Source organism: Sapajus apella, unplaced genomic scaffold (assembly GCF_009761245.1).
Source record: "Sapajus apella isolate SASKATOON/1434 unplaced genomic scaffold, GSC_monkey_1.0 scaffold95, whole genome shotgun sequence".
NCBI lineage: Eukaryota > Metazoa > Chordata > Mammalia > Primates > Cebidae > Sapajus > Sapajus apella.
In genome coordinates this window covers 1,172,839-1,189,211 of record NW_022437035.1, presented here as the reverse complement: position 1 = coordinate 1,189,211, position 16,373 = coordinate 1,172,839, and the positions used below count along the sequence as shown (strand labels likewise).

Genomic DNA, 16,373 nt, shown 5'->3' with positions numbered 1-16,373 from the left:
ATGATCATAGCTGACTATGGCCTCCAACTCCTGTGCTCAATCCATCCTCCCACCTCAGCCTCCCTGGGTAGCTGGGACTACAGATGCACACCACCATGCCCAGCTAGTTTAACATTTTTTTTTTCTGTAGAGACAGGGTGTCACTATGTTGCCTAGGCTGGTCTCAAACTCTTGGCTTCAAGTGATCCTCCCACCACCTCTCGAAGTGCTGGGATTACAGATGGGAGCCATGACAGCTTGCTGGTGATAATGATTTTTAACTGGAAAAAAAATTAAGGAAATATGAGAAATTCAGATTTCCGTGTTAAAGTTTTTAAAGGAGCTAGACACTCAGAGAAGGCAATGGCTGCCTTTTCCTCACCTGGGGATAACTCACATCAGAGGCCCAAGGAGGAGCTGTCAGGACTCTGGTGCAGGCCTCAGCCTGTCTTGCAAGTTCAAAACCTAATTTGGGGCCAGGAGTGGTGGCTCATGCCTGTAATCACAGCACTTTGGGAGGCCAAGGTGGGTGGATCTCCTGAGGTCAGGAGTTCGAGACCACCCTGGCCAACATGGTAAAAACCCATCTCTACTAACAATACAAAAATTAGCTGGGTGTGGTGGCTTGCACCTGTAATCCCAGCTAGTCAGGAGGTTTAGGCAGGAGAATCACTCAAACATGGTAGGCAGAGGTGGCAGTGAGCCCAGATTGTGCCATTGCATACCCTCCTGAGTGGCAAGAGGGAAATTCCATTTCCAAAAAAAAAACGAAACAAACAAATAAACAAAAAAACCAAAAACCTAATTTTGTCTACATTTAAGCATTGATCATTTTCTTTGAGTCAAACTCACACAAACCAGCTCACAAGAGGCTGTATTCCTTTTATTAATTTACAGAAAAAAAGATTTTTTTTTTTTTTGAGACTGAGTTTCTCTCTGTCACCCAGGCTGGAGTGCAGTGGCACAATCTTGGCTCACTGCAACTTCTGCCTCCCAGGTTCAAGCAATTCTAGTGCCTCAGCCACCCGGGTAGCTGGGATTTCAGGCATGCTCAGCTAAATTTTTGTATTTTTAGTAAAGATGGGATTTCATCATGTTGGCCAGGCTAGTCTTAAACTCTTGGCCTCAAATGATCTGCCCGCCTCAGCCTCTCAAAGTGTTGGGATTACAGGCATGAGAAACCATGCCCAGCCTGGAAAAAAGAGAAAAGTCATTTAGACAGACTGCTCCCAACCTTTGCTCAGTGCTGTCTTGGCAGTGCAGACTCCCAGAAAGCCTTGCGGGTGTTACTGGCCAGGACCAGGTCCATTCTGCCCACGCACAGTAAGTTAATCACCGTGACATGAGTTTTGCAAAAGAGAAAAGGCTTATTCACAGGGCACCAAGCAAGGAGGTGGGATAACAGCTCTCAAACCCACCTCCCTGAAAATAAGCCTTAGGGATAAGCCTTGCTTCCAAGCAATAGAGCACAGGCCCCAGCCACGCTCAAGAGGAGGGGCTATCCCAGGATGTGAACAGCAGACTGTCGGCCTCGTGGGCCTACAATTCAGAAGGGCCGTGCACTCGCTTTAAAGCTTTGGTGTTGCCATCTTGAGATTCTTAATTTCAAAATAAGGGTCCCCACATTTTCATGTGTAGCCAGTCCTGTCCAAGGAGTCCAAGGAGCTCATGAGGGTGGACAGGGCATTGCCTGCTCTGGGCAGCGATGAGACCACTAACAGCTGCTCTCCAGTCTCCCAGCCCCTACCCCAGGGCCACACCTTCCCCGTGGTATCTCACATTTTTTTTAAGCGACAGGGTCATGCTGTCGCCCAGGCTGGAGTGAGTGCTGTGGTGCAAACTCAGCTCACTGCAGCCTCAACCTCCTGGGTTCACACAATCCTTCTGCCTCAGCCTCCTGTGTAGCTTGGACCACGGGCGCATGCCTCCATGCTCGGCTAATTTTTGGACTTTGTGGAGACGGGGTCGCACTTTGTTTCCCAGGGTAGTCTTGAATTCCTTAGCTGAAGTGATTCTCCCACCTCGGCCTCCCAAAGTGCTGGGATTATAGGTGTGATCCACTGTGCCTGGCCTCTCTCACATTCTTGACATTTAAAGTTACTGTCATTGACAAGGAACATGGGTAAACTCAAATTTACTCAAGAAAAAAACACTTTTCTCCGTTGAAGAGATATGTGGCCTAGCTGCTTCCTACTCTAGTTGAGGTCCGTTTCCTTTCCCTTCTTCTTCTTCTCTCTGATTTTTTTAGAGATGCTATATGTCCCTCCAGGGTGACAAGAGGGAAACTCCATCTCAAAAAACAAAACAAAACAAAACAACCTCATTTAGTCTACATTTCAGGATTGATCATTTTATTTGAGTCAAACTCACATCAACCAGCTCGGTGGTTTTTAGTATATTAACAAAATGTTGTCCAGCTGGGCAACATAGCAGGACCTCAGCTCTAAAAAAATAAGAGAGAAGAAGTTCTAGCCTCAAGAGACCCTCCTCCCTTGTTCTAGCCTCAAGAGACCCCCCTGCCTTGTCCTCCCAAAGTTCTAGCCCCAAGAGACCCTCCTCCCTTGTCCTCCCCACGTGTTGGGATTACAGGTGTGAGCCGCTGTGCCCAGCCTCACACTGCGGTCATTAGATCAGCAGAAGCAGCCTTGCCTCAGAGCTTGTTAGAAATATACTAACAGGCTCTCACCATCAGACCCAGACCTACTGAATCAGACAGAGTCTGTATTTTCATAAGATCCTCAGGTGATCCAAATGCACCTTAAAGTTTGAGGAGCTCTGATCCAGAATCTGGGCGGGGAGGCCACCGGGGGCCCACTCTGTCCCTCACAGACTGCAAGGCATTATGTTTTCTTGCCTCTTCTCTCTGTCCCAATGTCTTCTCCTTTCTATGTCTGACCCTGAGGACCCTATGACATCTTCTAAGGGGGGTTTCCACTGCCAAAGTCCTGATTCTCTAGAATCTGATGGGCTCTTCTATACACCAATCTCTACCTGCGCTCTGGTTGAAGAAGCCAATCAGCTCATTGGTTGGAGGTCACATGATGTGAAACATGGCCGTCTTCTAAGCCTTATGTATGGACAAGGAGATAGGGACAAGTAGGCATATCACATTCTGATACCTGGGCCCACGTCTGTGCTCGGGCCCCCAGGAAATACTTTTATGGGGAGTTTTCCTCCCCTCCCCCTATATGGTCACTCATAACTTCACAGCCAACAGTCGAACAGGAGTGGAAGCTAGCTACAGGGTTGCATGCAAACACTAGGCTAGGCTGTGGGCTGAGCAAAAGCACTGGACTGTGGTAGGTCTTACCACAGGATGGCCAAATGGAAGGGCTTTAGCTTTCTTGGTTTTTGTTTTATATCTTGAGAGATAATGTTCAATTTCTACGCTTTAGAATAAAAAAAGCCATAATTTATGTTTCATATTTTTGTAGCTGCTTCCATGTTCTTTTGAACAATGTAATCATATTTTCATTATGAGATATAATTCACATACCATAATATCCACCCTTTCAAAGTGTACTTGAAAATTGAATTGGTTTAAAACCAATGCAGTGGTTTTTAGTATAGTGACAAAGCTTTGTCACCATCACAATTATCTAATTCTAGATCATTTTCATCACCCCAGAAAGAAACTCTGTACCCATTAAACAGTCACCCCCCATTTCCCTCTGCCCCTAGCCCTTGGTAACCACTCATCTAGTTTCTACCTCTGTGGACAGGAAGTATTTGCCTATTTTGGACATTTCACTCAAATGAAATAACGAGATGTGTGGCCTTTTGTGAGTGGCTTCGGACATTTAGCATAATGTTGTCAAGGTTCATCCATGTTTAGCATATAACAGTCCTTCATCCCTTCCTATGGCTGAATAATATTCCATTTTATGGACATGCCACATTTTATTGATTCACCAGTTGTTGGACTTTTGCACTGATTCTGCTTTTTGACTATTGTGAATATTGCTGTGATGAACATTCATGTGCGAGTTTTTGTCTGGGACATATGTCTTCAGTTGTCTTGGGTATATACCTAGGAATGGAACTGCTGGATAATATAACTCTATATTGGCCGGGCATGGTGGCATACACCTGTAATTCCACCATTTTGGGTTGCTGAGTTGGGTGGACCACCTCACCAGGAGTTCGACCAGCCTGCCCAACAAGGTGAAACCCCATTTCTACTAAAAATACAAAAATTGGCCGGGTGCAGTGGCTCATGCCTATAATCCCAGCACTTTGGGAGGCTGAAGCAGGCAGATCACGATGTCAAGAAATCGAGATCATCCTGGCCAACAAGGCGGAACCGTGTCTTTATTAAAAATACAAAAATTAGCTGGGCGTGGTGGTGTGAGGCTGTAGTCCCGGCTACTCAGGAGGCTGAGGCAGGAGAATTACTTGAACCCAAGGAGGTGGAGGTTGCAGTGAGTGGAGATTGCGCCACTGCATTCCAGCCTGGTGACAGAGCGAGACTCAGTCTCAAAAAATAAAATCAAAAATAAATTTTAAAAAATTAGCCAGGCTGGTGGGACATGCCTGTAATCTCAGCTCCTCAGGAGGGTGAGGCAGGAAAATTTGCACGAACCCAGGGGATGGAGGTTGCAGTGAGCTGAGATGGCACCACTGTACTCCAGCCTGGGCAACAGGGCAAGACTCCATCTCGACACACACACACACACACACACACACACACACACACACACACACCCCTCTATGTTTAACTTTTGGAGGAACGGCAAGAGATGTTTTCCAGAGTGGCTGTACATTTCACATTCTCAGCAGCAGCACACAAGGGTTCCAATTTCTTCACACATCCTCAACAATACTTTTCATCTGTCCATTATACCCCACGTAGAGTGTGTGAAGTGGCATCTCATTGTGGTTTGATTGGCAATGTCTTGGTTATAGTAGCTTTGTACTAAGTGTTGAAATTGGCAAACATAAGTCCTATGACTTTTTCTTTTTCAAAATTATTTTGGATATTCTAAGTCACTTTAATTTCCACATGAATTTTAGGGTCAATTTGTCAGTTTCTGCAAAGAAGCTGAATGGAATTTTAATGCAGGTCGTGTTGAATTTGACATCTTAACAATACTATGCCTTCCAATCATGAACATAGTACGTCTTTCCATTTAATAAGGTCTTCTTTAAGTTTTCCCCAGCTTTTAAATTATGAAAACATTTAAAACAGAAAACGAAAGGACTAACACCACAGCAGAATATGCAATCGCAGTTTTACGTGTCTTCTGAAAGTAGGATACCAACATCATGACACCCCAGCGAAGTACTTTTTAGCAAAACATTCTAATTTTTGTTTCTCTAGTGTGCTTACTGTTTGCCTTCCTCCACAACAATGTGAGCACTAAAGGTGGAGAGTTTTTCCTATTTCGTTCACTACTGCTTCCTCTGCACCAAAAATATTGCCTGGTTGTGGGTACTTGTCTAGTTTTAGGAAGGAAAAGACAAGATATAGGCCCTGACTCGGGTTCTGCCTCTAATTAATATGCTACTCTGAGGAGCTCTTCCCCTTGAAGAACTTGTTTCTTCATCCGCAAAGTGGGGATAATACTACTCATCAGGGTTGTGAGGATTAAACAAGGTAAGAGATGTAAAATTGCATGTTAGTTTTCAGATAGTTTTCTTTTCCCATCTAGCTCTGTGAGGGAGATTTGCTCTAGTCCATCCCTCTGGGCTCTGGGTTTCTAATGGATGGACAGACACCTTTTTCCGTGATGTTTGCAGCTGCAGAGCCTAGCACAGTCCCTCAAGATAAGCTTTTGACTTGAACTGTTGATGGTCTTCCATGCACAATTCTACAGAAACCCAGTAGCCTACACTTCCTCGTACGCACTTGCCCCCCTCTTTATGTTTATTACACATTCATTGCTACCTAATAATCTCCTATACTTGTCTTTTACTTTATCCAATCATTCAACAGTTTCCAACAGAAATACCTAGAGGAGAGATACTCCAACTTCATTAGACCCTGAGATTCTATTTTTAACATTTCTTCCATGGATCGTTGAATGCTTCCGATGATTGATCCACCCTCCCTAGGTCTTTCCTGCATTCCAGATTCGGTTGCATGTCCATGTCTATGTTGCCAAACTTGCCTCACAGACCCACCTTGAACACAAGGATGGATGCTTGCTGACGAGCAGGACTCATTCTGTTGAACCTGCGTGTTTTCTCAGGTCAGATTGCTTGGTGGCGCTTCTTTGAATTCTTTTAACAGTACATTGTAGTTTGCTGTGTCCAAGTGTTGCTTTTCTTTTGGTTAAATTTATTCTAAGTATTTTATTCTTTTTGATGCTATTGTAAATGGAAATATTGTTTCAATTTTGTTTTTGATCCTTTATTGCAAATGTATACAGTTGAATTTTGTGTATTAATCTTGTAACCTGGTTGCTGAACTTAGTAGCCCTAATGCTTTTTAAGTGAGTTCCTTAGGAGTTCCTACAATGTCATCTGTGATTAAAGATAGTTTTACATCTTTCTTTGTGATCTGGGTGCCGTTTGTTCCTTTTTTTTTTTGGCCTAATTGCCCTAATAAGCAGGGCAATAAGAATGTGAATGCACATTATTGTCCTGTTTCTGACCTTAGTGGGGAAGCACTCAATTTTTCACCATTAAGTAGGGAGTAGTTTTATAGTTTTTTCACAGATGCTCTTTGTCAGGTTGAGGAAATTCCTTCCTAGTCTTCATTCATTGAGTGATTTTATCATAAAAAGATGTTAGATATTTTCAAATGCCTTCTCTGAATTAGGATGATCATGTGACTTTCTGTTAATATGGTGTGCTACATTGACTGATTTTTGTATGTTAAACCACATTTGTACTCCTGGGATAAATCCTACCTGGTTACGGTATATAATCCTTTTAATATGCTGCTGAATTTGATTTGCTAATATTTTGCTGAGGATTTTTACATCTATATTTATAAGGATATTGCTTTATAACTTTATTTTCTTGTAATGTCTTTTCCCTGTCTTTGGTGTCAGGGTAATGCTAGCCTCATTGAATGAGTTGAAAAATGTTTCCTCCTGTTCTGTTTTTTGGAAGAGTTTGTGAAGGCTTGGTGTTAGTTCCTCAAGCATTTGGTTGAATTTACTAGTGAAGCCATCTGGTCCTGGGCCTTTCTTTGTAGGATTTTTTAAAAAATTAATATTTTAATCTCTTTAATTGTTACAGGGCTATTAAAATTTTATCTTTCTCCTTAAGTCCGTTTTGGTAGATTGTGCATTTCTAAAATTTTCCCATTTCATCAAGGTTATCTCATTTGTTCACTTACAATTATTCATTATATTTTTTTATAAACCTTAGTACTTCTCTAAGGCCAGTAGTGATGTCTTCATTTTCTTTCTTTCTGGTTTCTATTTTGTGTTTTTGTTTTTTGAGATAAGGTTTTCTTATGTTTCCCAGGCTAGAGTGCAGTGGTACAATCATAGCTTAGTGTGACCTGGAACTCCTGGGCTCAAGTGATCCTCCCACCTCAGCCACCCAAGTAGCTAGGACTACAGTCATGTACCACCACACCCAGCTGATTCAGCTAATTTTTATTTTTCTTTCTATTTCTTTTTTTTTTCTTTCTTTCTTCTTTCTTTCTTTCTTTTCTCTCTTCTTTCCTTCCCTCCTTCCTTCCTTCCTTCCTTCCTTCCTTCCTTCCTTCCTTCTTTCTTTCCTTTCTTCCCTCCCTCCCTCCCTCCCTCCCTCCCTCCCTCCCTTCCTTCCTTCCTTCCTTCCTTCCTTCCTTCTTTCTTTCCTTTCTTTCTGAGACGGAGTTTCACTCTTGTCATCCAAGCTAGAGTGCAGTGGTATAATCTCAGCTCACTGCAGCCTCCGCCTGTCAGGTTCAAATGATTCTCCTACCTCAGCCTCCCAAGTAGCTGGGATTACAGGCATCTGGCACCACACCTGGCTAATTTTTTATTTTTAGTAGAGATGGTGTTTCACCATGTTGGCCAGGCTGGTCTTGAACTCCTGACCTCAGGTGATCTGCCCACCTCAGCCTCCCAAAGTGCTGGGATTACAGGCATGAGCCACTGTACCTGGCCTCCCAACCAATTTAAATATATATATATAGTGGAAACAAGTCTCACTATATAGCCTAGGCTGGTCTCAATCTCCTGGCCTCAGTTGATTCTCCTGCCTCAGCTTCCCAAAGTGCTGGGATTGCAGCTGTGAACCATTGCACCCAGCCTTCACTTTCTTTCTTGGTGAACAATTAGAGTCTTATTTTTTCTCTTGGCTATGCTAACTATTCTTATTCTTATTTTTTCACTTGGCTATTCTAAGGGTTCGCCAATTTTTGTTCTTTTCAAAAATCCAATTTTTGGTTCCATTGATTTTCTCTGTTGCTTTTCTATTTCATTTATCTCCATCTAATCTTTATTATTTCCTTTCTTCCACTGGTGCTGGGTTTAGTTTGCTCTTATTTTTCTAGTTCCTTAGAGTATAAAATTAGGTTATTAATTTGAGATTCTTCTTCTTCTTCTTCTTCTTTTTTTTTTGTGATGGAGTTTTACTCTTGTTGCCCAGGCTAGAGTGCAATGGCACGATCTCTGCTCACCACAACCTCCCCATCCCAAGATCAAGCAATTTTCTTGCCTCAGCCACCCGAGTAGTTGGGATTACAAGCATGTACCACCACACCCGGCTAATTTTGTATTTTTGGTAGGGGCGGGGTTTCTCCATGTTGGTCAGGCTGGTCTCGAACTCACAGCCTCAGGTGATCCGCCTGCCTTGGCTTCCCAAAGTTCTCAAATTACAGGCATGAGCCATCGTGCCTGGCCTAAGATTGTTCTTCTTTAACTTACGTGTTCATAGCTATAAATTTTGCTCTTAGCACTGCTTTTGCTGCATCCTGTAAATTTGGACGTGTTGTGTTTTCATTTTCATTCATTCAAGATACATTCTAATTCCCTTGTGATTTCTTCTTTGACCCATTTGTTTTTTAAGAGTGAGCAGTTTAATTTCTATGTACTTGTGAATTTTCTGGTTTTCCTCTGTTCTTGAATTTTAACTTTATTCCAGTGTGTCCAGAGAACATACTTTGTATGATTTCAATCTTCTTAAGTTTGAGACTTAGGACTAAATATACACTCTATACTGGAGAATATTCCACATGCTCTTTAGAAGAATATTTGTTCTGCTCTTGTCGGTGGAAGGTTCTGTTCATGTCTACTGTGCAGTTGGTTTATAGTGTTTTTCAAGTCCTCTATTTCCTTGATGATCTTCTGTAGTTTTTCTATTAATGAAAGTGGGGTTTTGAAGTCACCAACTATTATTACTGACAACGTAACTATATTTAACCCTTTACTCTTAAAATTCTTTTGGGAAACTGGAAGGATCTGTGACCACCACCCACTCCCACATCAGACCCAACACATGCGCCAACTGTCTGTTACTCAGCAGCTGTGATGGTTGTTCCAGTTCTTTATTAGGCAAAGAAAAGTTTGTTTGTTTGTTTGTTTTAGCATTTCCTTTAAGGAACATGGCTCAGAGAGCTGAGCCAGCCAGGCCCTGCAGGACCAGCTGAGTCTAGGGTCACAAGTACTTCTCCTGAAACTCACAGATTTTCTCCTTGACCAATGGATCCAATGTTGAAAAGTCCCAGTCAGCCAGCTGCATTAGTCGATTGTGAGCCTCCCTAAAGAGGCCAGAGCCGATACTCAGCTCCACCCGCATGAGCCACTCAGCTAGCTTAGAGCTGTTGAGGAAGGCATTATAGTTGGCCGCCATGGGCTGTGTATAGACAAAGAGAAAGATGTGGTCATCCTGGGGACCAGCGCACCTGGGTCCTTGCCCACAGCCTCAGGGGCCCTCCCCATCAGCCTCTGCAAAGAATTAGGCTGCTGTTCCCCAAGCCTGAGCAAGGGGTCACAGACTATGTAATAGATGTAGGTGGGGATAGAGGACCCAGAATCCCCCAGGGTCCTTGGTCACTGGTCTTCTCGCTCCAAGTTCTGAACCACACTGAGAGGGCTCCTGGTCCAGGCAGCTCCCACTTCTCCAGCCTGCGACCTCCCATGAATCCTGCCTTCTTTCAGGGAAACCCCTTATCCCAGGTGTGTATATGTGGATGAGGGGGAGAACTCAGTTTTTTTCCCCATGTTTAACCTCCCACTGTGATCAAGCACAGGGGCTAGAATGGGAGACCTGGCGGGCAGTCTGCCCTGCAGTTTGGCTGGCTCACTAAGGCAGTCTACCCCGTAGCTTAGCTTGCACGCAAGATCTTTGGGAAGCCCAAGAGGGGTGAGGTGGTGGTGAAATGTAAGGGGTGGGAGATGAAGCCTATGACTGAACCCTTGGGGGAGGCCAGAGTGAGTTTTTCTCATGCTGGTCTGCACTGCAAACAGATCGAAGAGACTAATTGCTTATCAGTCAAAGATCTCTGGGATAGGGAAAAGAACACTGCGTCTCCTGGTCAATCCACCAGGATCCCGGATGCCTCCTCCTGGGCATAGCTCTGGCCACTCTCTTTGGTGAGTGTGCAGTGCCCTAGCTGGTGTGCAGGATGGCCAGTGTAGACCCTGGCCAGTGTCTTGAGAGGCAGAACTGGTCACCCTCCCCTGCATGTAGAGGCCACATAAATGCCCCACACCCAGGTGTGTCTCCAGACGCACAGTGGATGTGGCTCAGACCCAGCCAGGAGAGCTGTCCTTCACAGCTGTCTGTCTGGAGCTCTGGGAAACAGGCAAGGCCAGAAGGACACCCAGGAAGCCAGTGAACATTTCCTAGGGCGTCCAACAAGAGGAGGAGGCATCAGGGATGCTGGTGGATTGACCAGGAAATGCAGAGCTATTTTCCCTATCTCAGGCTCACCCTCCAGCTCCTCCCACACTGAAGAATATTTGTCAAGGGTGCAGAATTGTGATCCCTCCTGTTTCATAACATTCTGTGCTTCCTGTTGCCCACACATTGAGTCCGGGCACCCAGACCGGGCACCCAGACCTGGCTCCCACAGCCCCCAAGGCAGCTCCACCTGCCTTTCCCACTTCACTAGCCTATCTTCAAGTGATGGCCCCGCTGGTCATAGAGGAGTTCCACCTCTGCCCAAGGTCTAACCCTCCTCCACCCCTCCCCACACCTGCATCATCTCCACCACGGCCACCAAGTCAGCCAGTGAGATTTGGTCCCCAGTGATGAACAGCTTGTCCTGAAGAAACTTCTTTTCGAAGAGCTGCAGGCTGTTCTTCACCTCCGCCACTGCGTGATCGATCTTCTCAGCTGAAACTTCCTCCCCTGTTATCTTTGGGATCAGCAACTGACCAGGGTTGGGAAGAGGAGGGAAGAGGAGGCTGCACTCCTGGGCCACCTGCCCTGCCTGAGCTCTGTACTCTTGTCTGCTCGATAGCTATTGGACAGTTCCCAGGACATAAAGTAGTTTCACCTCTTGTAGTAGTTCTGATTGGTGGAAGTTCCCTAGGCCCATATGTCCACGAGGATTTGGATAACTCATCAGGCATAAATCCTGTGACTGATTACTGATGCCTGTCACAGGCATACAATTAGAAGCAGGGACACATGTACTGGTTATTTGTCATCGTCAAATTTTCTTTTTTTTTTTTTTTTGAGACAGAGTCCTGCTCTGTTGCCCTGGCTGGAGCCCAGTGGCAGGATCTTGGCTCACTGCAGCCTCTACCTTGCCTGGTTCAAGCAAGCCTCTTGCCTCAGCCTCTCGAGTAGCTGGGACTACAGGTGCACACCACCATACCAGCTCATTTTTTGTATTTTTTGTAAAGACAGGGTTTTACGACGATGGCCAGGCTGATCTCAAACTCCTGACATCATGATCTGCCTGCCCTGGCCTCCCAAAGTACTGGGATTACAGTTGTGAGCCACTGCACCTGGCCTTATGTGGGCCTTTGACTCTGAGATTCTCTCGTTCAGAATGGAAAGCCTGGAATGCTGTCCTGCGGTGAGTAACATCAGCCCCTCCTGTACGCCCTTCCCTTGCCCTAGTAAGACTCTCTCATACCCACTGCTTCAGTCCACAGTCCTGACAGCTCTGTTAGGCAGGCAGGAGAAGGAGCTGAGGAAATGAGGCCCAGAGAGGGAGGAGACTTACTTGAGTTCACCAGCAGTCAGTAGGGCCGGAAGTGGTCTCCAGCCTTCCTGACTCCTTTGTCCCCTTGTCCCTAAGCCCCACAAGTGACCCTGCTCACCTTCAGCCAAACTATCCTCTTCATGGGCAGCTGAAAGGCCGCATGTTGCCAAGCCATGAACTCGTCCACACAGGCACGTATGTGCAGGTCCGGTGGGTACCAGTGTGACGGTGCACTGTACTTGCGACACAGGTAGTAGAGGATGGCCACGCTGCAGAAGGGGCCAGTCAGGGGCACTGCCCTTGCCTTCCCAAGTGCCCCTACCCCAACCACCTTGGTGTGACCTGGGCCCAACTGCTGGGGCTTCCAGGGAAAGGTCTTCACCAGAGCTGTCTGACAGTCAGCAAGGGCAGGGGGGAGACCTGCAGGGTGAGTAGGAGTTGGGCTGGTGGTAGAGGAAAGAGTAGGCCAGCGAGGGGAACAGCACGTGCCGGATCAGGATGCTGAGGCGGGAGGATCACTCGGGCCCAGGAGTTTGCGGCTGCAGTCAGCCAAGGTCGCACCACTGCACTCCAGCTTGAGTGAAAGAGCCAGATCCTTTTTCTAAAACAAAAACAGGCCGGGCACGGTGGCTTACACCTGTAATCCCGGCTCTTTGGGAGGCCAAGGTGGGCAGATCACTCGAGGTCAGGAGTTGGAGACCAGCCTGGCCAACATGGTGAAACCCTGTCTCTACTAAAATGAAAATAGAAAAATTAGCTGGGTGTGGTGGTACACACCTGTAGTCCCAGCTACTTGGGAGGCTGAGGCACGAGAGTCACTTGAACCTGGGAGGCAGAGGTTGTAGTGAGCCAAGATTGTGCCACTGCACCCCAGCCTGGACCACAGAGGGAGACTCTGTCTCTAAAAACAGGCAAAGAAAAACACATGCTGAAATACCAGGGTAAGGCTAGCAAGGTGAATTTGAAGAAAGGAGAGCAGGTGGGTGCAGCTGGAAGAAGGGAGCGGGTGACTGGGGAGTGATGAGACAGAGACACTGTGGAGGCCACGGATGATGGCCCTGGAGATGCAGGGAGGTTACGGACTTAATCCTGAAGATTAGGAGTTACGTAAGCCAGGGCATGAAAGGATCACTTGAGGTCAGGAGTTCAAGACTGCAGTGAACGCCATCAAAGAAAAGAAAGTAAAATAAATAAAAATAAAAATACAAAATTTCTTTTCTTTGATGGCGTCTCGCTCTGTTACCCAGGCTGGAATGCAGTGGCACAATCTCGGCTCACTGCAACCTCTGTCTCCCAGGTTCAAGCAATTCTTCTGCCTCAGCCTCCCAAGTAGCTGGGATTACAGGTGTGTGCCACACCCGGCCAATTTTCGTACTTTTTTTAGTAGAGACAGGGTTTCAGCCTTTTGGACAGGCTGGTCTCTAAACTCCTGGCTTCAGGTGATCTGCCTGCCTTAGCCTTCCAAAGTGCTGGGATTAGGTGTGAGCCACTGCACCCAGCCTTAATTTTGTACTTTTAGTAGAGGCCAGGTTTCTCTATGCTGGTCAGGTTGGTCTCGAACTCCCGACCTCAGGTGATCCGCCCACCTCAGCCTCCCAAAGTGCTGGGATTACAGGCATGAGCCACCACCCCCGGCTTTTCATTTAGGTATCTTAATGGTATTGTAGTGATGCTACACTCTGTCATAGCCCAGGCTGGAGTGCAGTTGCAATCAGAGTTCACTGCAGTCTTGATCTCCTGACCTCAAGTGATCCTCCCATGCCAGCCTCTCAAAGTCCTGGGATTATAGGCATGAACCACCATGCCCAGCCTGTTGCTTTTTTTTTTTTTTTTTTTAAGCACCTTACCTCTGAGAGCTATGTTCCTAAACATTTATTGATTTATTTACTTATTTTTATTTTAGAGATGGGGTATCACTCTGTTGCCCAGGCTGGAGTGCAATGACACAATCGTGGCTCTCTGAAACCTCTACCTCCTGGGCTCAAGTAATCCTTCCACTTCAGTCTCCCACATAGCTGGGACTACCACACTGGCTAAATTTTTGTATTTTTTGTAGAGATGGGGGTTTTCCCTTGTTGTCTAGGCTAGGCTGGTCTTGAACTCCTGAGCTCAGGCCATCTACCTGCTTCAGCCTCCCAAAGCGCTGGGATTATAGGCGTGAGCTGGGCCCTAAACATTTTTGAAATGATGGGGTGTCTGGAAGGCAGGGGAACAGAACTGATGTAAAATGGACCCCAAGTTGGCAGCAGTTGGAGCTGGGCGGTGGGTTTGCGGGGTTCATCATGACCCTCGTTCATCAGCATTCACTCCACTTTAGTGTATGTGTGAGATTTTCCGTGGTAAATAGACAGATGCTCCCACTGAGTCTCCCAGGAGGAGCAGAGACAGACAGTGTGAGGGCTCTGGGGAAGACTCACCTTTCAGTTAAGACAAATTTCCCGTCTTTGAGGCTGGGCAGCTTCCTGAGGGGGTTGATCTTAATGTATTCCTTGTTGTAGGGGTGACCTGGGAGAAGCAGGGAGGGTCTGAGGCTGTGGGATTCCAGGGGAGAGAGAACTGAGACTCCCAGAGACACAAATGCCTCCCTCTTTTCTCAAGAAGAGGGAACGGAGGCCTGGAGGGACATCGCGGCTCACCCTAGGTCACAGAGCAAGGCAGTGGCAGAACCAGACTGGGATAAGAACTGCTGGCTCCCAGCCTGCTCCACCCTAGGGCTGGTGACTCCCGTGCCTCCTACCTGTGTCCCAGGACCAGGATGACCCTTTGGCCCAGAAGCTGGAGGCCTCCAGTGCCCGCCCACAAAGCAGGATCTGCAGCCACAGCCTCTGAATCACCTGAAGCCCTGAGGGCCTGGGTCCTAGCCCCGCTCCCATCACCCTCGCTCTGTCCTTGCTCTAAGGAAGCCGGGCCCAGCACACGGCTGGACATCCAAAGGGGAGCCTCTTGGATGCAATTGGGGCCGTCTGAACAGGGAACCTGATGTGGGGGCAGGAACTGAAGCTCTTCCTGGACCAGCTGCCTCCTGTTGGAAACATTTCCAGGGCTCCCCTCGCACCCTGTTTCTTTCCACAGCTTCTGTGTCTTCCTCTGTGCTCCAAAGGCTTCTGCTTTTGCAGGCTGAACTCTTGGAGCCCCTGTGTGCCCGGGATGGAGTTGGAGCCCAGACCTTTGACCCTCACTTGGGGTCAGTAGAGCCCTGAGCCATTCGGAACACTGGGGAGGATGGGTGTAGACAGACCGTGCACTTCTGCCCCCTCTGCCAACCTGGCAGGCAGGTGCTGCGTTCACAAGGTCCTAGACTCCCACCAGGAAGTGAGGGCGCCTGGTGGGAGCCCAGGGAGTCCCAGCCGCTCTTCCTTCCCCCTTCCCCTAGAAGAGCCTGTTCATCTCCGGCATAAGAACTGTCATTAGTGGGGACTGGCTAAGGTGGGCTGTAGGGACGCAGCCTACAGCCCCCTGGCTTCTCTTCCTTCCCTGTGGACCTCTCGAGGGACTCCCTTGTCTCTGTCTCTACTTCTCAGAAACACCCCAATCAGGCTGGGTGTGGTGGCTCATGCCTGTAGTCCCAGCACTTGGAGGCTGAGGTGGGCAGATCACTTGAGGTCAGGAGTTCGAAACCAGCCTGGCCAACATGGTGAAGCCCAGTCTCCACTAAAAACACTAAAAATTAGCTGGATGTGGTGGCATGCACCTGTAATTCCAGCTACCAGGAGGCTGAGGCAGGAGACTCGCTTGAATCCAGTGGAGGTTGCAGTGAGCCAAGATCGCGCGACTGCACTATAGTCTGGGTGACAGAGCGAGACTCCATCAAGAAACAAGAAAAAAAAATAAGCCCCAAGCTGTGTGCCCTGCCTCCCCCCAGGACCAGGCCTGCTGGGCAGCAGTGGAAGCTGACCTTTCAGCAGATCCACAAACTGAAAGGTGAATGGGATGTCGTGCTTCTTTGAAAAGATGTAGACGGCCCGGCAGGGTGCTGACAGCAGGTCCATGTAGAGCTCCAGGGCCATGTTGAGACGATGCCGGGCGCCACAGCCTCAGCCAGCCAGCTGCAGACATGGGCCTGTGTCTGGCCGGGGCCCCTGGCCCTGTGCCCTCTCCCATTTGGCCGCAGGACCCTGTATTCTGGAACTTCTTGTTTCCGTTTGTGTTGTCATAAGGCCAGGGAACCTTCAGTTCTCACAAGGCCAGGGAGCCTGCAATTCTCACAGCCTCAAGCGTTCTAAGGAGGCCCAGGAGTAGGCTGGGGAGAGGCCCATGGCAAAGGTGGGGCAGCTGTGACCCTACTCTCCCCTGCCACATGTGTCTGTGCCCCGTGGCGCCCCCTCACAGACACCACATCTGAGAAGGG

At 47.5% G+C, this 16,373-nt stretch overlaps 1 protein-coding gene across 1 annotated transcript; it reads right to left on the bottom strand.

Moving 5' to 3' along the window:
* Positions 1–9,168: 9,168 nt before the first annotated feature.
* LOC116535498 (glutathione S-transferase theta-4-like) lies at positions 9,169–16,032 on the bottom strand. Its single transcript, XM_032256598.1, has 6 exons — positions 15,921–16,032; positions 14,443–14,530; positions 12,963–13,083; positions 12,144–12,416; positions 11,066–11,242; positions 9,169–9,720 (listed from the first exon to the last, which is right to left on the bottom strand). The coding sequence occupies exons 1-6, from the start codon at positions 16,030–16,032 to the stop codon at positions 9,523–9,525; spliced, it is 969 nt and encodes a 322-aa protein (XP_032112489.1). The 3' UTR covers positions 9,169–9,522.
* Between the last annotated feature and the right edge of the window lie 341 nt (positions 16,033–16,373).

What these genes read in the sequence shown, in the direction of transcription:
- LOC116535498 (XM_032256598.1), bottom strand. Translation starts at nt 16,032, where the DNA reads ATGGCCCTGGAGCTCTACATGGACCTGCTGTCAGCACCCTGCCGGGCC. An exon ending in AAATTTGTCTTAACTGAAAG is followed by an intron (nt 13,084 to 14,442) that starts GTGAGTCTTCCC and finishes CTGCATCTCCAG; the next exon opens with GGCCATCATCCGTGGCCTCC. An exon ending in CCGTGGTGGAGATGATGCAG is followed by an intron (nt 9,721 to 11,065) that starts GTGTGGGGAGGG and finishes GTCTATACACAG; the next exon opens with CCCATGGCGGCCAACTATAA.